The sequence below is a fragment of the Notamacropus eugenii genome, chromosome 3 (genome assembly GCF_028372415.1).
Source record: "Notamacropus eugenii isolate mMacEug1 chromosome 3, mMacEug1.pri_v2, whole genome shotgun sequence".
Taxonomy (NCBI): domain Eukaryota; kingdom Metazoa; phylum Chordata; class Mammalia; order Diprotodontia; family Macropodidae; genus Notamacropus; species Notamacropus eugenii.
In genome coordinates this window covers 226,200,625-226,221,657 of record NC_092874.1, presented here as the reverse complement: position 1 = coordinate 226,221,657, position 21,033 = coordinate 226,200,625, and the positions used below count along the sequence as shown (strand labels likewise).

General features: G+C 41.1%; 1 protein-coding gene across 1 annotated transcript in view; it reads right to left on the bottom strand.

Annotated features, from left to right (window-relative positions):
* ESPL1 (extra spindle pole bodies like 1, separase) overlaps nt 1-20,302 on the bottom strand; it is a 37,838-nt gene extending 17,536 nt beyond the window's left edge. Inside the window, exons 1-11 of the mRNA XM_072654808.1 lie at nt 20,228-20,302; nt 15,876-15,968; nt 14,529-15,587; nt 14,198-14,302; nt 13,893-14,013; nt 12,915-13,051; nt 1,810-2,003; nt 1,394-1,633; nt 1,024-1,168; nt 791-929; nt 400-539 (exon numbers count right to left, since the gene is read on the bottom strand). Coding sequence (XP_072510909.1) covers nt 400-539; nt 791-929; nt 1,024-1,168; nt 1,394-1,633; nt 1,810-2,003; nt 12,915-13,051; nt 13,893-14,013; nt 14,198-14,302; nt 14,529-15,587; nt 15,876-15,956 — 2,361 coding nt within the window. The 5' untranslated portion in view covers nt 15,957-15,968; nt 20,228-20,302. The remainder of the gene's footprint in view (nt 1-399; nt 540-790; nt 930-1,023; nt 1,169-1,393; nt 1,634-1,809; nt 2,004-12,914; nt 13,052-13,892; nt 14,014-14,197; nt 14,303-14,528; nt 15,588-15,875; nt 15,969-20,227) is intronic.
* Nucleotides 20,303-21,033: the final 731 nt, after the last annotated feature.

Here is a 21,033-nt window from a genome sequence, read left to right as displayed (position 1 = left end):
TCTGTTCCCTAAAGTCCCTTCTGATCTTAATTCCACCATCTTGGCCTAGGGCCAGGTTGAGATCCTGTTCTACAAAAGGCAGTTCTCTGACCTCTAACCTAACAACAAAGAAGTACTAAGAAGTATAACACCAAACACTGCAGTTCTCAGGATTTCCAATGAAGGTCCCAGATCAGAAAGTAATCTGGAAGGTGAGAGAATCAAAGAGACCACAAAGTCTCTGACGTCCTATGTTTGATCCTCAGTTACCTGGGAAGCTATATCCAGCAGTCACACAAGTTCCTTCATGCCAGAGGGATTCATTCAAAACAGTTCTTTACCAACCACTGCATGCTAAGGTATTGTAAACAATGCTCTGCAAAGATTACAAAGTATCAGAAATGCCCTCCACTTCATTACCTTGGCCAGCAGCTGATAGAGGGCAGCCAGGATCTGGAGGGAGGCAGTGGTCTGTTGTAGACATCTCACGGTGGGCACCTGTCCTTTTCTTAGCACCTCCTTCCAAAGTGCCAGAGCTTGATCTAAGCATTTAGAATGAGCTGAAAATCAGAGGAGATGACATTAAGGCCTGTCTCAAAACATGACACATGTGGACTCTGAGGAGAGAAAACATGTAAAAAATAACCACCTTGCCCCATGCATACCAACCCTACTCCCACCTCAGCTGTATTCTACTCTTAAGATGTAATTAAGTGATCCCATCTCACCCTGAACTTTAGCCAGCAAGACCTCGGCTCCCTAGAAAAGCACTGCATTCTCCCCCAGCTTCCCACGCTCCTAACGCCCTCACCAGTATCCACGGCCAGATTGAAGGCAATGCTACTGTAAAGAAAATGGTCATCCTGTATTTTATCATCATAGTTCAGGTCATTGGTTTCTAGTTCTATCAAGTTGGGCTGCAACTTCGTCCTCAAGTCCTGCTCGATGCCCTGAGGGATAGAAAAACAGGGTCTGATCCAGGCCTGGTCCAAGGAACAAGGGAGGTTGCCTGTCCCACCTTGACCCAGTACCAGACCTACTCACTTTCTGCATTTTGGCCTCCAGGGTACAGATATAGAGCCACAGCAAAGCCTGAGCTTTATCATCTAAAAACTGGTCTGCAGCCTGGCACTCAGGCTGTACTGATTCCAGCAGCTTCAGGGCCTCTTGCACAGCATCCAGAGCTGAGCTGTTTGAAAAGATGTGGAAGGGAGACATTATTGGGACCATGGTAACACTCAGGAGGAGTCTGTAGTGAACAGTCCTGGGAAGCTAACCTTCCACAGGTTACATATGCAGCTCAGATTGAATAGGGTCTAGGCCCTGATTATCTGGGAACAAAGAAGAGCCAAAAGGTATGTGATAAAGGCCAGTCCTTCCCCCAAGAACTCCCATCCCAATCCTTTAACCTCACCAGTCAGCATGTTGGGCAAAGTCATAGTAGCACAGCACTTGGGCAAGCTCTACCAAGTAGGTAGCCCGTACCCAGGCCCCGGCTGGTGTCTCTTCTGTGCTCAGCTCCAGCAAGTCACAAATAACATTGAAGCGCTCCTGTCCAGTGTCAGCCCGAATGGCCTTATATCCTCGAAGCTCTTCTACCAGCAAGGGTGTCAGAATCTCTGGGCTCCAACCAATGAGGCTATCTCGGAGGGTCCTATGGGAGAAGTGCTTAGGAAAAGCCTCCCCTTCACTGGGAGAGTCCCTCTCCTCCCCTACTGGAGGGAACTGACATCCTTTATCATTTTGCATGGGGCATGTTAATCTTTCAGAGGCATAGTGACTAAAAAACCACCCCAGAGATGGTTTCTCCTTATCAGAATCACTACTCACTTCAGTTGCAATTCCTTTTCACCAGCCTTGGCAGCGTCCATCTTGACACGGACCCAGAAGCTGATGGGCTCCGCCATTTGTTCCATGGTGCAGGGTTGCAGGGCTGTCAGCCACAGAGCCACCATCCTGCAGCCCTGGGCTGGCTGGCCTAGCTTCTTCAGGCTCTCAACATGTAACCGGAAGCACTTGTGTAGCTGTCACAAGTTAAAGAGTAAGGAAGATAGAAAAGACACCACTAAGGAGGCATGTATATCCCCAACTGACTTCAGATGGACCCAAGGACTAATTTCAAACCATTAACAAAAATCTTTGGAAAAATTGCTCCAAATTACTAATCATAAGGAGAAATGCAAATCAAAACAAGTCTGATGTTTCTCTTCCCACCTAGAATTTTAACAGATGACAAAAGAAGGGATGAGTTGATATTGAAGGAAAATATCATTCTGGAAAATAATTTAGAATTAAGCTTTTTTAGCTAATATATCCGTACCCTTTGACCTAAAGATTCCATCACTAGGCTTATGCTCCAACAAGTCAAAAAGAGAAAATATATACATTTAGTCAAAAAAAGAGGCTCTCTCTTTCTTTCTCTCTCTCTCTATACACACACGTATGTATGTATGTGTATATGCATGTATAGATACACAAACACATTACAGACCTTTTGTGGTGGCAAAGAATGGGGATAAAATGCCCAAAGACTGAGAAATGGATAAAACTAAGGTACATTAACATACTAGGGTACTCGGAATATTATACAACATAAAGTATGAAAAGACTTATCAGAACTGATGCAGTGAAGTAACTAGAACCAGGAGAATATGCACGAAGACAATATAAACAAAAAGAACAAGAAAACACATGGAATACTATAAATGACCAAAAAGAAAACAGAGAAAACACCCCCCTCCCCCTCCTTTTCAGAAGCTGGGGCAGGATGGTGGGGGTAGGAGAAGGGCACGTGGGTGCACTTTGGAAGGTTTGGCTAAACGCTGCCTCTCCCAGCTCCCACTGCTCTTCTTTTAAAACCTTTGTTTCAAGAGATGATTTGCAGAGAGGCACTTGTAGGGAAAGTGGGTAGAGATAGATTTCATAAACAATCACGATGTAACAACAAAAAGTAGTGATTTTTCCTTTTTAAACCAACTGTTCTCCCATGTACAGGCCTCCTCCTTACCACTTCCTGGAAGGCTCGCCCTGATCTAGCACCTCTACACACTACTCAGGGCTGCTTCACAAGCCTTTTGTTGTCCACACCAGGACTGCCCCTCTCACTGTCACTTCCTTCAAGAAACAGCTCAAACTACCTCCCAAAGTACTTCACTCTGTACTGTCAGACTCTTTGACATGTGGGTTAGTTTCAATGAACCTTCTCTTTTCTTCTTTATTACAAAGGATGTCCAAGCCAGATCTCTGGAAGGGCTAGGTGTAGGTAACATTGGTAAATGTAGGTGGTGTAAAAACAAAAGGTAAATAAGTTTGTTCTTTTTAAAGACATCATCCCCTCAGACTGCTGCCTCCTCAGAAGTAAAGTCAACACTTCATCTGTTTCCTTTGAATCTCAATCCGTCACCCTGAGCAGAGCCTCAGTGGAATCTCGGGGCAGAGGATAATTTTTAAGCAAGGGATATAGGTTACCATGAGAAATGACAGACACATTCAAACACAAAAAAATAATCAAGGGAAGCAGTTTAAGAAGGAAGCTGTCAACTGAGGAAAACTTTTTTCTATCAAATATCTCTGATAAGAGTCTGATATCCAAGGTGGGTAGGAAATTAAAAGCTATCTGAGTCAAATATCATTCATTCCTCAATGGATACACGCTTAAAGGCTACAAACCACAGTTTTCAAAAGAATTGTAAACTATTAGCAACCATGTCATCTTAAAGTGCTCCAAATCATCATCTACTTAAAACCATCAACAACCATCATACGTAATGGGGATAAGCTAGATGCATATCCAGTAAGATCGGAGGTGAAACAAGGATGTCCATTATCACCACTGTTATTCAATATGGTATTAGAAATGTTAGCTTTAGCAATAAGAGAAGAAAAAGAAATTGGAGGAATTAGAATAGGCAAAGAAGAGACAAAGTTATCACTCTTTGCCAACAATATGATGATATACATAGAGAATTCTAGAAAAGAATCAAGTAAAAATCTACTTGAAATAATAAACAACGTTAGCAAAGTTGCAGGATATAAAATAAATCCACATAAATCATCTGCATTTTTATGTATTACTAACAAAGTCCAATAGCAAGAGATAGAAAGAGAAATCCCATTTAAAGTTACTGAAGACACTATAAAATTTGGGGGAGTCTACCTGCCAAAATATGTCAGATCTAAATAATTGGAAAAACATCCGTTGCTTATGGGTAGGCCATGCTAATATAATAAAAATGACAATTCTACCTAAATTAATGTGCTTATTCAGTGCCATACCAATCAAACTACCAAAAAATTATTTTATGGAGCTAGAAAACATATCAAAATTCATCTGGAAGAAAAAAAGGTCCAGAATCTCAAGGGAATTAATGAAAAGAAATGCTAGGGAAGGTGGCCTACCCACACCAGATCTTAAATTGTGTTATAAAGCAGCAATCATCAAAACCACTTGGTACTGGCTCAGAAATAGAGGGGGAGATCAGTGGAATAGGTAAGGTACGCAAGACACAATAGTCAATGATTATAGCAATCTACTATTTAATAAACCCAAGGACCCCAGCTTTTGGGATAAGAACTCACTGTTTGAGGAAAAACTGCTGGGAAAACTGGAAAATAGCATGGCAGGAACTGGGCATAAACCAATGCCTGACACCATATACCAGAATAAAGTGTAAATGGGTACACAATCTAGGTGTAAAGGCTGACACTATAAACAAATTAAGGGAGCAAGGAATAGTGTATTTGTCAGATTTATGGACAATGGAGGAATTTATGACCAAACAAGAGAAAGAGAACATTATGAAATGCAAAATGGATCATTTTGATTACATTAAATAGAAAAGTTTTTGCACAAAGTCAATGAAACCAAGGTTAGGATGGGAGCAGAAAATTGAGAAAGAATTTTTAACTAGCATCTCTGATAAAGCCCTCATTTCTAAAATATATAGATAACTGAGTCAAACTTATAAGAATACCAATCATTCCCCAATTGATAAAATGGTCAAAGGATATGAACAGGCAGTTTTCAAAGGAAGAAATTAGAGCTATCTATAGTCATATGAAAAAATGCTCTAAATCACTATTGATGAGAGAGATGCAAATCAAAACAACTCTGAGGTACCACATCACACTGATCAGATTGGCAAACATGACAAAACAGGAAGATGATAAATGTTGGAGAAGATGTGGGAAAGTTGGAACTCTAATTCATTGTTGGTGGGGCTGTGAGTTAATCCAACCATTCCGGAGAGCAATTTGAAATTATGCCCAAAGGGCTACAAAAACATGCATATACCCTTTGACTCAGCAATACCACTTCTAGGACTGTATCCCAATGAGATCATAAAAATGGGAAAGGGTCCCACATGCACAAAAATATTTATAGCGGCTCTCTTTGTGGTGGCCAAGAACTGGAAATCAAGGGGATGCCCATCAATTGGGGAATGGCTAAACAAGTTGTGGTATATGAATGTAATGGAACACTAATGTGCTATAAGAAATGATGAAAAGGAAGATTTCAGAGAGGCCTGGAAGGACACAAACTGATGCTGAGTGAAAGGAGCAGAACCAGGAGATCACTGTACACACAGTAACAACCACAGCGTGTGAGGAATTTTTCTGGTAGACAGCCCTTCACAGCAATGCAAGAACCTAAAAAATTTCTAATGGACTTGAGGCAAAATCCACATCCAGAAAAAGAACTATGGAACTGGACTGCAGAATGAAGGAGACTATTTTCTTTTGTGTAAAAAAAAATGAAAACAAATAAATTAATAAAAAAATATAGACGTTGCCCTAAAAAAAAGTTTTGATATTAAAAAAGTTTTTCAGGCTTAGTAAAGTGGGGAAAAATGCACTTCTTCCACTAGACAATGCTGCCTAATCATGGAAATACTGTAATCTAACTAAACTTTCACTAGTATATTTAGACTGGGTAGGCCAGAATTATGCTGACAAGGAAGGAGGGAGGGAACTGTGTGAAAGGTTTGGTGTGATTTGGAATACTAAGAAATCCTTGCCGCATTCATACAGAGAGAAAGGAGCAGAACCAGGAGATCAATGACTTGCTAATCATTGACTTGCTAGTCATATACTCCAAGGATATCAAAGACTGAAAGGTAGATTCTACATCATCATTTGGAGAATGGCTAAGCCAATTTTGGTACATGAATGTAATGGAGTATGACTGTGCTATAAGAAACATTACTTAGGAGGAATACAGAAAAGCACAGCCAAAACAAGCTGAACTGATAGAGAGAAAGAAGCAAAACCAGGAAAACAGTATACATAATAACAACTGTGTAAATGGAAAGAAAAAACTAAAAATGAACACTGCTAATTATAATGTAATTTTCTCATCTAAGAAAAATGTGAAACTGATTCCTTCCTTCCTTGTAGAATGGGAAGGTTTCAGTTGTGGTACAACTGCAAATACAATAAGATTCGGTTGAGGTGCTGAATATTTGATTAGGTGATTAAAAACCAAAGGTATCAATAAAAATAAAAACTACAATGTGGCAGCACAGCCAAGGTGGTGGAGAAGAGGCAGGAAATTTCCTGAGCTCTCCTAAATTCCCCCCCCCACCCCAAATTTTAAAAAGATGCTTTAAAATGAATTCTGGAGTGGCAGAATCCACAAAAGGACGGGGTGAAACAATTTTCCTGCCTAAGATAACTTAGAAGGACTGCAGGAAAGATTTGTCTCACTCGGGTAAAAGGGGAGTGCAGCCCAGCTCAGGCAGTGTCCAGCAGGAGGCCTGCAGCTCCAACACACCTCAGCAACCAAGGCCCTGTGGCCCAATGGGCCAGCTGGGAGACCTCCTGCCTTGGGAGCAGCAGGAGCTGCCATCCTGTGACCCCAGGGCAGAAGGGGAGCTGCCAGGCCCAGAGACCTCAGTGCAGCCAGGCCCGTCTAGCCCAAGAAGTTTGGGACGGTGCCCCCGTATCCTAAGAGCAGAGTTCAACTTTAAAAGTCACAAAACAGCCTGGAAAATGAGAAAAAACAAACAAACCAGGACCATAGAAAGCTATCACAGTGATAGGGAAGATCAAAACACAAAATTAGAAGAGGACAACAATGTCAAAACACCCACAAAGGAAGTCTCAAAGAGAACTATGATTTGGTCTCAGGCCAAAAAAAAAGTCCTGAAAAAGCTCCAAAAGAATTTCAAAAACCAAGTAAGAGAGATATAAGAAATGAGAATTATCCAAGAGAAGCATTAACAAAATAGCCAACAGCTTGGTAAAGGAAGTACAAAAAATGGGAAAAGGGTACAAAAATCCACCGAAGAAAACAATTTCTTAAAAAGTAAAAGTGACCAAATGAAAAAGAAGGTAGAAAAATTCACTGAAGAAAACAACTCCTTGAAAAGTAGAATTGGCTAAATGGAAAAGGGGCCACCAAAAGCTAACTGAAGAAAATAATTCCTTAAAAATTAGAATTGGGCAAGTGGAATCTAATGACTCCATGAGATATCAAGAATCAATCAATCAAAATCAAAAGAATGATAAAATAAAAGAAAATATGAAAAATCTCATTGGAAAAACTAGTGACCCAGAAAATAGATCCAGGAAATGATAATTAATGAATTATTGGACTACCTGAAAGCCAAGACCAAAAAAAAAAAAAAAAAGAACTTGGATGTTATCTTTCAAGAAATTATCCAGGAAAACTTCCCTGATATCCTAGAACCAGAGGGCAAAATAATAACTGAAGGAATCTACCGATCACTTCTTAAAAGAGATTCCAAAAGGCAAACTTCGAGGAATATTACAGCGAAATTTTAGAACTCTCAAATCAAGGAGAAAATACTGTAAGCAGCCAGAAAAAAAAATTCAAATAATTCAAATCTACAGTCAAGATTACACAGGACCTAGCAGCCTCTACATTGAAGGATTGGAGGGGGTATATGGTATTCCAGAAGGCAAAGGAACTTAGATAACATCAAGAATCAACTATCTAGCAAAACTGAGCATAATCCTTCAGGGGGAAAATGGACAATAGAAGAATTTGAAACATTTCTGATGAAAAGAAAAGAGGTGAACAGAAAATGCATGGCTCAAGAGAAACATAAAAAGGGAAATAGGAAAGAGAAACTATCAAATAATTCAATAAGGTTAAACTGTTTACATCCTTACAGGGGAAAATCATACTTGTAACTCTAAGAACTGTATCACTATTTGCGCAGTTAGAACGACTATACTTAAACAAACGGGATGATGTAAAAAAATTAAGGGGTGAAAAAGAGGATTGCACTGAGAAAAGAGGGAAGGGAGAGGTAGAACGAGGTAAATTAGTTCACTTGAAGAGGCTCAAAAGACCTATTAGAGTAGAGGAAAAGAAAGGAAGGAGATGAGTTTCACTTGAACATCTCATTGGATCTGGCCAATACAGATAATAACATACACACTCAGTTGAGTATAGAAATGTATTTTACCCTGTAAGATAGTAGGAGGGGAAGGGGACAGAAGGGAAAGGCAGATAAAAGGGAGGGCTAATTGAAAGAGACAGTGGTCAGAAGTAAAACATTGGTGAGGAGGGCCAAGGTGAAAGAAGAGGGAAGTAAAAATAGGATGGAAGGAAATACACAGTTAATAATCATCAATGTGAATGTGAACAGGATGAACTCACTCATAAAATGGAAACAGACAGCAGGGTGGGTCAAAACTGGAGTCCTTTAATGTGCTGTTTACAAGAAATACATCTGAAGCAGAAAGACACACACAGAGGGAAAAAGGAAAAGGCTGAGGCAGAATATATTATGTTTCAGCTAAAGTAAAAAATGGGGGGGGGGGGGGGCGGCGCGCAGCAATCATGACCTCAGACAAAGCAGAAGCAAAAGTAGATCTAATTACAAGGGATTAGGAAGGAAACTACATCTTGCTAAACGGTACCACAGACAATGAAATAATATCAATATTAAACATATATGCACCGCATGGTAGAGCATCCCAATTTTTCAAGGAGAAGTTAAATGAGTTATAGAAGAAAGTAGTAAAACTATATTAGTGGGGGACCTCAACTTTGCCCTCCCTGAAGTGTAGATAAACCTAACCACAAAATAAGCAAGAAAGAAATTAACAAAGTGAAAAGAATTTTAGAAAAGTTAAATATGATAGCTCTCTGGAGAAAACTGAATGGGGAAAGAAAGGAATACACCTTTTTCTCAGCAGTACATGGCACCTATGCAAAAAATGATCACATATTAATTAGGGCATAACAACCTCACAAACCAAATGCAGAAAGGCAGAAGTATTAAATGCATCCTTTTCAGATCATGATGCAATAAAATTATATTTAACAAAGACCGATGGAAAGACAGATTAAAAATTAATTGGGAACTAATCTAATCCTAAAGAATGAGTGGGTCAAAGAACAAATCATAGAAATAATCAATAATTTCATTAAAAGAGAATAACAACACTAAGACAACACACCAAAATTTATGGAATGCAACCAAAGCAGTACTTAGGGCAAAATTTATATCTCTAAATGCTTACAGCAATAAGTAGACAAATAGCAGATCAATGAGTTAGGCATAAAAACAAGAAAAAGAACAAATTAAAAATCCCGAATTAAATACCAAATAGGAAAACCTGAAAAATCAAAGGAGAGGTTAATAAAATTGAGAGTAAGAAATTGTGTTTGTCTTTCATTCTCAAAGACGACCATGACATTAAGAGCAGAGAGTTAAGAAAACCATTTAAGTAAATAAATAAAAGTAGGAACTGGTTTTATGGGGGGGAAACCAATAATATAGATAAACAATTGGTTAATTTGATTTTTTCAAAAAAAAGAAAACAAAATTACCAATACCAAAAATGAAAAGGGTATATTTACCACCAGGGAAGAAGAAATTAAAGCAATGATCAGGAGCTATTTTGCCTAATTGTATGCCAATAAATCTGCCAATCTAAATGAAATGGATGAATATTTAGAAAAATAATAATTGCCCAGATTAACAGAAAAGGATATGGAATATTTAAATAATCCCATCTTAGAAAAAGAAATTGAATAAGCCATTAATGAACACCCTAAGAAAAATTCTCCAGGGCCAGATGAATTCATAAGCAATGTTCTACCAAACATGAAAAGAACAATCCGCTCCAATACTATATAAACCATTTGAGAAAACAGGTGAAGGAATTCTACCAAACTCCTTTTATGACACAAATATGGTGCTGAGACCTAAACCAGGAAGAGCCAAAACAGAAAAAGAAAATTACAGACCAATTTCCCTAATGAATATTGATGCAAAATTTTAAATATTAACAAGGTTACAGCAATGTATCACAAAGATCATGCTGCATGACCAGGAGGGATTTCTACCAAAATATTCCAAAAAGCAAAGGATAAAGGTTTAAAACCAAGTATAACCTACCCATCAAAACTAAGTATAATATATAGAGGGGGGAAAGATCTTTAACAGACTAGAGGTCTTGCAAGCACTCCTGATGAAAAAAGGCCAGAGTTGAGCAGACATCTGAACATGGAAACGCAGAGGCCAGAAGAAACATAGAAAGGCATACATATTTGTATAAGTAAAAGGAAATATGTGAGGATGAACTATTTATGTGTTAACAGAGGAATGAGAAACAAACATCTTCTCAGAATCCTAATGTCTTTAAGGGTCAGAGATAAAAATGAAAATGATTGTGGGCCTGTCAGTGTTTCTGTTCTATTTTAATGGTCTTAGGTGAAAAACAAAAATAGAAGAGAAAGATTAATTTGTCTTCAGGTTGTACTCTTGACTCACCTCAACAAGACTTTCTCTCTACCAGATCATCAGCTACTCCCTTCTCTCACTATTTTTCTATTCCTTTATGCATTATCCTCCCCTATTAGAATGTAAGTTCCTTGAGGAGAGTGACTAGCTTTTTTTCTACTTGGATTTTTATTCCCCCATAGTGCCTGTCATATCACTTAATAAATGCTTGTTGACTGAGGGAAATCATTACTATATATTACTATACAATAGAAGTGCATAACATTAGAAATATAGAGTCATGGAGGAAAGGGTTAAGGGAGTGGGCATCCAACGATCCTTATTCTCACATAAATGGGATAAAGAAGGATTGAACGCAATCATATCCCCTTCCACACACAAAGATGTCAAAATAGAAATATATTCAACTGAAAAGGGAAATTGGATGGGAAAAGACATGGGAGGAGTGGAGAGGTTCTGGGAAAGAGAACGCAGAATAGATGAGGAAATAAGTCATAAGCCAAACAATCTTGAAGACTGAAGATGTAAAAGTAAAAGAAAAAAATAATCTTTACAAAATGTTTCTTTGCTAAAGGTCTCATTTCCAAGATATGTAAGAGGGGCAGCTAGGTGACATAGTGGATAGAGCACCAGCTCTGGAGCCAAGAGGACCCCAGTTCAAATCCAGCCTCAGACACTTACTAGCTGTGTAAACCTGGGCAAGTACCCCAATTGCCTCCAAAAACAAAACCAAAAGCCCAAGGTATATAAAGAACTGATTCAAATTTATAAGACTAAGAGCTACTCCTCGATAAATGGGCAAAGCATAGAAGCACTTAAGTTTTCAAAGGAAAAAATCCAAGCTATCAACAATCATATGAAAAATGCTCTAAATCACTAATTAAAGAAATGCAAGTTTAAGCAACTCTAAGGTTCCACCTCATAACTATCAGACAATTTGTAACTATACCAGAAAGTTACCCAGTTGTGCAGTCTTTGACCCAGTAATACCAGTTCCAAGCCTATACCCTAAAGAAATCAAAAAAAGATTAAAAGGATCTATATGTACAAAAATATTTATACAACATTTCCTTTTGTGGTAGCCAAAAAAAAAAGGGAAAATAAGGGGGTTTCCTCTTGTTGGGAACGGTTAATCACATTGTGGCATATTGTGGCATATTGTGGCACAGTGGAAAATCACTGTGCCATAAGAAATAATGAAATGGGACAATTTCAGAGAAAACTGGGAAGATTTTTATGAAGATACAAAGTGAAGTGAGTAGAACTAGAAGAACAATATATACTACAATAACACATTATGGGGGGAAGAAAACTTTGAAAGATTTTGAACTCTAGTCAAGGCAATGATAAATCATGAGTCCAGAAGAATGAAGGTAAAATAGTCCACTCTCCTCCTGAAAGAGGTGATGAACTTAAAATGCAGAAAGAGATATATACCTTTGGACACGGCTCATATGGAAATTTGTTTTGCCAGACTATACAAATACATATTTTGAGATCTGTTTTTCATTTTGTTTTTAATTTGTTCAGTGGGAGAGAAGAATAGTGGGAAGGCCAGACTGAAATACTTGTTTCTTGAAAAATACAAATAAAAAACTAAAAAAGAGGAGGGAATATGAAATATGGGAAGGATACAATGAAGTAACGTGTAGTGATGCTTTCACAGAGCCAAGAAAATAAAATGCATAACAATCTTAACTGTATATATTTAACCAGCAAAGAATATTTTTTGACCACATCCATTTTCTTGGGGGGTGGGGGGGGAAGGATAGGTGAAAAATGGTGTTTGCTCTATCAGAACTGGTTGTTAACAGGTCAAATTGGTGTAACTTCTTTTTTATAGGAAAGAGCTTCAGGGAGTATATATGAGGAAATGACATGTTCAAAAAAAAAATCATGGATTTTAAAAAGAAGGAAGGAGAGAGGTGTAGTTTCTATTCTCATGGAAATTTACATCTAACCAAGACAATATTACCAGGTAAACGAAGACTGAGAAAAGGAAAGAGAAACCTTAAGACTGGTGTGAGTAACTTACCAAGTGCCTTAGCTTCTTGAGCAAAAAAGACAAAGCTTCCCTTCTACTGAGCCCTGACGTCAGTGGGCACAGCCTGAGAGTATCTATGATAAAGCCGCACATAACACACTGCCCATGCACTGTGCAAATCTCAACCATTCTCCAAGTCCGTTCCTCCCCCACTCCTGACTCCTCACCTTCTCTGGAGGGACACCAGGGTATGTTCCAGGCTTTGCCAATCCTATCTTCTGACAGAAAGGCTCAGTGACAGAGCTGGCCTCAGCATAGAGCTTCTGGCTGTAGAACCTATAGGCCAAGTGACTGGTGCAACAGGCTGCCACGCAAGAGGAAGCAATGTCAGAAAAGGTCCAATCCCCATTCCCTACTCCTGTCTCAACTGCTAAATGGGGTGGTGGGAATATCTGAGCCTGGGCAAACCATGCCAGACCATTAGGCAGACTTATTTCTCCCTAAGTAAAAATAGTGACATGGAACATGAAGAGAAAATGGAGGTCTAAGTTAGCAAGTTCTGGGCTCAAGTCCTCCTTATATATGCTGGCTGTGACCCTGCACAATTGACCTAGGCTTTCCATGCCTGGGAAACCCTAAAAGACTAAATTGCAGGTATCTAAACTGCACTGATAAAGGGTACTCCTCCTAGGGAGATATCTGACCCAATAAAATCATAGGTCTCATCAAAAAGTAAATAAACAACTTCTTTCCAGGCCACTGCACAGTTTGCTAGCATCAATTTGTTTTTCATGTGCCAACAACTCTTTCCTTCATCTTCCTTTAAAAGTATTTTACTTCTTTCATAAAAGTTTTCCTAGATTAGTTTTAGCCTGTTCTTTATTCCCTCTATCTGTAGGACTTTCAACTATGTGAACTCATATTATGTGTAATGTATTTCCTTAAACATTCACTCCACTGTTTTATTTCCATTACTATGGATAACTGAAAGGATGGCCATACATGACCATCTCCTCTCCAGCCTAGGTTTAGGGATGAGAACAGTTACTTCTACAGTCTTTTTTAACTTCCATAGGGACAAAGACAGTGGCCCACAGGAAGCATCAACTGCTTGGCCAGCCTTCTAGGAAAGGTTCTATGTGGACATACCATCATAGTATGCAAGAAGCAGAAAGAACCCTAGGAGAGAACACCTAGGCACTCACCAGTGACTCCAAGGTACTCTGCCTGCTCCTGATCCTTCAGGCCCTCCAAAGCTTCCAGCATCCAGACAACAGCACAACAACAGCTCTCTACTAGCTGGGTCATGTCAGCCAAATCAGTTACCTGAAGAAACACAGGTGTGAGAGCAGGGAATGCAGGATTATCTCAAGGAAACCCCTGCCACCATTTAGAAGAAAAAACAGCAGCAACAGCAATACTCAACCTGTCCATTTGGGTCCTTCAAGCAAGATCAAAGTGATACTTTTAGGAAAAGCTCTCTCACCCCGCTGCACCAACCCAAGAGTACCTTAGAACCATTGAAGAAATCATAAACCATCCTGGTATAGAATTGGAGTCCATGAAAATGCATCTGAGCCAAGACCTGCTGCTGCTTTGGGCAATCCACAGGAATCTACAAGAGGAAGAAGCAGCAGAAAAGTAGTTAATGGAGAAGCAAGTATAATGTAAGAGCCTGAGCTGGAGAAAAGAAAGACCAGGAGAGAGGCAGCAAGGTGGTTAGAAATGACTGCTGCCAACTCTGAACATCGCTGGCAGCATGTGGCCCAGTAACAAGCCCATCAAGGCGAGAGTAAGAGCTCCCAGCTCGCCCCGCCACTGCCCCTTCATACATCGCTTACACTGTCCCGAAGCCGGCGAAGAAGATGACAGTATCTGCCCAAGAAGGCAGAAAAGCCCAGGATGGTGTCCATGTCATACTTTTTCAGTGGATCACTCTCGAGGACAGAGATGATGAATTGGCAAGTCTCAACAAGGGCCCTAAGTGAGGATGATGGGCCCTTGACACCAAAGCCAAGGGGAACTGCAGCCTTGTGCAACAGCTCACCCACTGCCCCAAGGGCTCCTGCCAGCAACCTCTGCAGTTCTACCCCAAACAGGCACATCTGGAGGCTAGGGGCCAAGTCTGTGTTTCCTAGATAACCCTGGGCTTCCCCTATGGCCCTGGTGGCTTCATCACAGCAGCCGCTCTGGCAGAGCCGCCGGCACCGCTCTAAGGTAAGCTCTAGGAGGCACAGGGCCCTGCAGGGAGAGAGAGGCTTCAAGGAGCACGCCTCCTCACCAACCAGCACTTTGATCACACAGGTAGAGAGCTGTTCACTGAGGAAGCAGGCATCTGTCTCATTCAAAGGGTGCCCGCTAGCTTCAAAGAGCCGGCAGGCAGCTTCAGCTTGACAAGCAGTTGGGGAAGCAAAAAGGGGGAATTTACAGGGAGTACTTTCATCTTCCAGGAGTACGAGAAAGCTCAGGGCCCATAGGCGAACAGAGAAGGCTGACTGCGGTTCCCCAATTGCTTCTGCCCCCTTCCAAAGCAAAGAGAAGGCGCCTCGGGCAATAGCCTCATAGTCTTGGGATGTACCCACAGGCACATGCTGCACTAGGCAGGCATGCAATGATTGGGTCAGGCGACGAACAGCTTTTGGGGTCACCCGGGCAATAATATTCCGCAAGAGGACAAAGAGGATCCGTTCCAAGTAGAGGGGTGAACGATGGGGGGTTGCCGTCAAGTAGCCATCACAGGCCAACTCTGCCAGCTCTACGAGGCTGCCCAGGTGATCGGGGCAAGTCAGCCCAGCCACCACTTGCTGGTTGCAGGCCCTCAAAATGCCATCACATGCCAGTCGCTGTTCTGTTGCAAGTGAACGGCCTGTGGGGTTATCCAGAGGTCTGGACAGGAATTCCTGAAAGGAAAGGAGTTTATAAATTAGGTTACCAATAGAAGGAAGGAGATAGAGAAAGGAGGCTGGATATCAGGATCATTCAGTAATAATGTCTGTCTTTTGTCTTATGATCTTAACAAAAAGGATGGAAAAGCTCTTAACCTCCAAGGCATCCCAGCTTGGTATCCCATTTACTACCCAGGTCCTCTCTGACTGATAATATTACTCAATGTTGGTTGGTAAAAAGCTCAAGAAGACATTCCAGTCTCTAAAAGGCAGAAAGCACCCCAGCCCACCAACCACCCTAACCTTCAGTTCAACCAGCAAAGCCTTGGCCTCCTCTTGGCTGCTCATCCATTTTCCAAAATCTGCTCCTTTAAAGTTCCTCATGGCCCATAAGAGCTGACAAAATAGAAAAAGAATTCAGGAAGTTAGCTAGGTCTAGCTAGATGGAAAGGTAAACTCAATATTAAATAAGTATGCAAAAACACCCATGTTATCTCATTTAACAATCTCTCATTGCAAATGAATGGCCTTTATCCACTTAGACTGCATATCAATTGTTTTACACAACTAGTATTCCTTTCTGTTAAGTACAACCCTCATTCATTTTGAAGGTTATACAAATGAGACACTGGCTCTAGCAGATACTGCCCTGCTAGCAAGTCTTTCAGGGACTAACCTAAATAAATTTTTTAAAAAGTTAATCACAAGATAATTGGCCACTAGGTGATAAATTCACTTGGACTGACCTACCCAAGAATTCAGTTACTTTTTTAGGTGAAGGCTATAGATGAAGTCCTAGTGGAGACCACATATCTATCGTCAAAGCAATACAATATTTATTTGCATATTGGTTATAGTGCAAATTGTGTATTGTATGCTTATTCCAAACAAGAAGCTGACTGAAGGGGCCACATGATCCTGGATAAGTCACTGCTTCACAGACCCTGTTTCCTCATATGGACTTGACAACAATACTTGGAAATTTTATCTTACAGAGGTGTTACAATAACAATAATAGCAGCTAGCATTTACTTAGTGCAATAAAGCTTACAAAGTACAAAAATTTTCTCATTCTATCCTCACAACCCTATAAGGTAGGTCCTAATATCCCCATTTTACAGATAAGAAATGTAAAGGTCAAGTGATTTGTCCAAGATTACACTGCTAATAAGTATCTGCGGCAGAATTTTTGTCTCCAAGTCTCATAGTCTATTCACTGTGCTACCCAGCTGCCATCCATGAAGAAAGCTCTTTCTTCCAGTTTTACAGTGTAATAAGAGGCAAAGTTCTCAGCTGACAGAAGGTAATAGGAATGGGAGATTTGAGGAGGGATGAAAATGTTTGGAAGAACTGATATGGAGTGGGATAATGAGTCAATTAGGACTTTTTTTTTTAAAGGACTGACTTGTGTAGTAACAGCCCAGTTGAATTTATGTAACATAAATTTGTAGTAGATCCAGTCAACATGGTTTTACTTATTTTGTCCTACTTTATCTGGCAGCACATGAGTAGGAATGAAGGCACAGGCAGAGGACAAGTGAGAGCAATCCAGGACCAAAGCTTAGGAGGGCAAGACTGGTGACTGGATAAGGGAACAAGACATTCAAGAGAAGGGGAAAGTGTACACTTGAAGAGGTTCACTAAGTAGTCAAGATGGAGAAGGGAGGAGAGTATCATCATCGCAGGGATGATGGCCTGGTAAGGAACTAGAAAACGGTGAGGAAGAGGTCAAAGGACAGAAGTGGAATGACAATGTGATCAGATAAGAGACTATCAGGGTTTATAAACACAGAAGTGGAGCATTTGTGGGTGATGTTAAGATTAAGAAAATGACCGTCTCTGTAGCTCTCTCTCTTTAATTCTCTACTTCCATCTTCCAAATTCATCATTCAACCAAAACTGCTCCCTGCTATTCTAACAGCCTTTTCTCAGTTTTCATCCTTCTTGACCTTTCTACAGCTTTGACATGTCAATCACCATCTTTGACACTCTTCTTTCTAGGTTTTCATGACATGAGTCTCTCCTGGTTCTCCTCCTACCTATATGACTGATCACTCCTCAATTTAATGTGCTAGATCTTCAACCAAGTCATACCCACTAATTATGGATGTCCCACAGAGCTCTATCCTGAGTCCTCTCCTCTTTTTTCAATCTGGCAATCCGCTTTTTTAAGTCTGTGAGCTAAGAATGGCTTGGGTTTTTTTTTACATTTTAAGTGGTTTAAAAAAAATCAAAGAAATACTGTTTCCTTGTTGGGGGTGTAAGCTCAGTTCCATGTGGACAGTCTTGGGCCGGTAAAGGTGAGGACTTCTAAACCTTAGAGTTCTCATGAGGCCCCCCAGGGAACAGCAGGGAATTGAGGTGTGAGACCGGGCTATCTCGTGCATTTCCGCCTCTTCCCTCCCGTGGGAAAAATGCTGGGAGAGAGCATCCCCACCCTCGAGATTGGCCCGGGTCTGAGCACACCTATTGTTGTCTAACAGGCACGGTATTCAGGTGCAAACTATGCGGCAGGAGAGCTTAAGTAGGGTCAGGAAAGCCTGAAGGCGCTCTTAGCGCTGAGGGGCCATTAGAGGACAGAAGGCCCCTCTTCCCTCTCTCCTTTCTTCTCTCTTCTCTCTCCCCTCTCTCCCCCTCTTCCATTCTCCCATTCTCCCATTCTCCCACTTCCAATCTCTTACTGTAAGATCTTTGCCTCCTTGAGAGATTTCTCTCTCTCCTAAGGAAGAGTTCCCCCTGCACATGTAACCAAGACCCTGAATAAAGCCTAACCCTTGTTCGACTCTGGAAAGTCTCTTCTCTCATACGTTTATCCAGTTTGGCCAGCCAAAGACCTGCGATAGGTAAGGTAAGACTCGGGTAGCCCTCAGGCCTCTAGGCCTGGCATTTCCTGACATATAATAATACAAGTATAATTCAAAAGCATCTGTCAAAAAAGTGGACTTCAAATGTTGGTCTTTTAAGGAACAGTGGAGTGTGGTTTATTTTGCTATTAAGTTAGAAGAAAAGGTATTACCTCCATTATGTAATAACACTATTATTGTTCAGTCATGTTTGACTCTGTGACCCCAAGGACACTGTTTCTGGGGTTTTCTTGGCAAAGACAAAGTGGTTTGCCATTTCCTTCTTCAGCAGATGAAGGCAAATTGAAATTAAGTGACTTACCTGGGTCACACAACTAGTAAATGTCTGAGACAGGATTTGGAATCAGGTGTTCCTGACTCCAAGCCTCAAATTCTATCCACTGAGCCATCTAGCTGCCAATAACACTATAGCTGGGCTAAAAGACTATTACCAACATATACCAGAGTAAGCACTTGTCACACAATATTCCTAATTCACAGGAAAGCAATGATCAGAAAAATTAGAAAATTTTAAATGAAAGCAGAATTTCTTCACAAAAATGAAAAATTTTCAAGTGGCTCATTTGTTAGTCACGCAAATTAATTAAACTTTAAATGTGTTTACAGCAGTCAAAGAAATGCGTTAAGAGAAAACAAACTACTTTAAAGACTTTCAGCCATTTGTCTCAATTAAAATCACATGCTCCTGGAATAATATCAGTATTTAGCATACCCTATGTGAAAAGACATTTTCAAAGATGAAATACAAAAAAACCCTCATTACAAATCAGCATTAACTAATGAATGTTTGCAATCAGTTTTAATGAGAGGACCCCAGTTTGGACCCCAATTAAACAAAATATTATCCCCCAGAAAAAAAATTCCATTCTATTCATTAAGAGACATTTAAAAAAAAAATCTGCACCCAATTATCATTACATTTTTAATCTCAATAAGAGTCATGGAAGTTTGTTTTTTCTTGTTACATAAGCACCTGCATGGTATCCTCAGTTTTGCCTCTTGGCCCACAAAGCCTAAAATATTTACTATTCGGTCCTTTTACAAAAAAAGTATGCCCTTTCCCTAGCTCTATACCATTTCCCTGGGTGATTTCATCACTTCCCATGGATTCAATTCTCATCTCTACTTATCCAGCTCCAATCTCTCTCGTCTCCCCTGACGATCAGACATTTCCAAATGGAGCTCTCCTAGACATCGCAAACTCCACATGTCCAAACTGAACTCATTACCTTTTCTTCCTAACTTTCCTAGTCATGGGGAGGGCTGATACCGCCGCCCTCCCAATCATCCCAGCTCAGAACCCGGGGTCCTCCTGGACTCCTCGCTGCTCCCCTCCCCCCATACCCAATCTGCGGCCAAGTTCCCGTAGATTCTACCTCCCTCCCGTCTATCAGTGACCGGCACGTAGTGCCTGAATGATTCATTAGGATGAGATGTCATTATAGAAGGCAGATCTTTCCTATGAAAATGACCCTTGGGGGCCTGCCTTGTCCACACAAGCAGGCTCATCCCTTCCTGGCGCAGGTGACCCCCACACGGTCCCCCTCCCCCACCCAGCACGCCTGGGGTCAGTGGGCCAGGCCGAGGGAGGGTCACCCTTGGCCTCCGTCCCTTTCACTTCAGAGGCCAAAACTTCGGCCTCCCCCTTCGCCCCGACCCCAACGCCTCAGTCAAAACAAACGAGGCCGCTTCCGGAGAACCACCCTCCCCCACTGCCCCCTCTAATTTCCCCAACGGTAAGACGAAGATCCTGGAGGTAAAAGGCGCCCCCCCACCCACTCACCCACTTGCCTTAGGTCGGGGTCGGGAAGCCACGAGAAAGCAAGAACTCGGAGAGACGACCGGACGGTACCATACTATTCGCGCGCCAGCACCTCATTCAAATATCAGAGTCGGGCCAATCAGCGGGCGCCACCGTCATTTAGGCGCGACTCGCATTGGATGCCGGGAGTCGTAGTTCCTCCTCCCTAGCCCCATCGGAGCACGTGATTACAATCCTTCCCCTCCCCGCCCCAGGCGGGATGAAGAGCTTCAGGGTGGGGCGTTACTTTGGGCGGTTTGGGGCGCGGAACCCTAAAATTGAATTCTCTCACTGTTTACTTTTTCCTCTTCTAGGAAGGTTGGAAGGTTGACCCTTCCGCTCCGGCAAATCCGGTCCCTTCTCGGAGGAGGAAAATGCAGAGGAGACCTAAGTGGCCTCGGAGGGGGGAGAAGTTTGATTTTTAAAAATAACTTTTTCACTGGAGTTAATGCCTCTTGTGAATCCTGGGCGTGTGATTTTCCTGGACTTCGTAGAACCCTTTCCTTTTTCCTTCTGCCTGCGTCTCTCTCTACCTTTTGAGCCTCAGTGACCCAAGGGCAACAGCCCATGTACCATATACATACACACACATGTATACACACATTTCTGTTTATGTATGTATGTACGCATGTACATGTATACATTGTGTATGTGTATGTGTGTGTATATATGTGTATATATGTTAATGGTTTTGAGTTTGGGGCTGAATGTTATTTCAAAGTGATTTTTTTTTTTGCTAGTTTTCCTTTGTCTTTCATGTTCTGATGCTCATTTCCAATGTTTATACTGGTTTTCT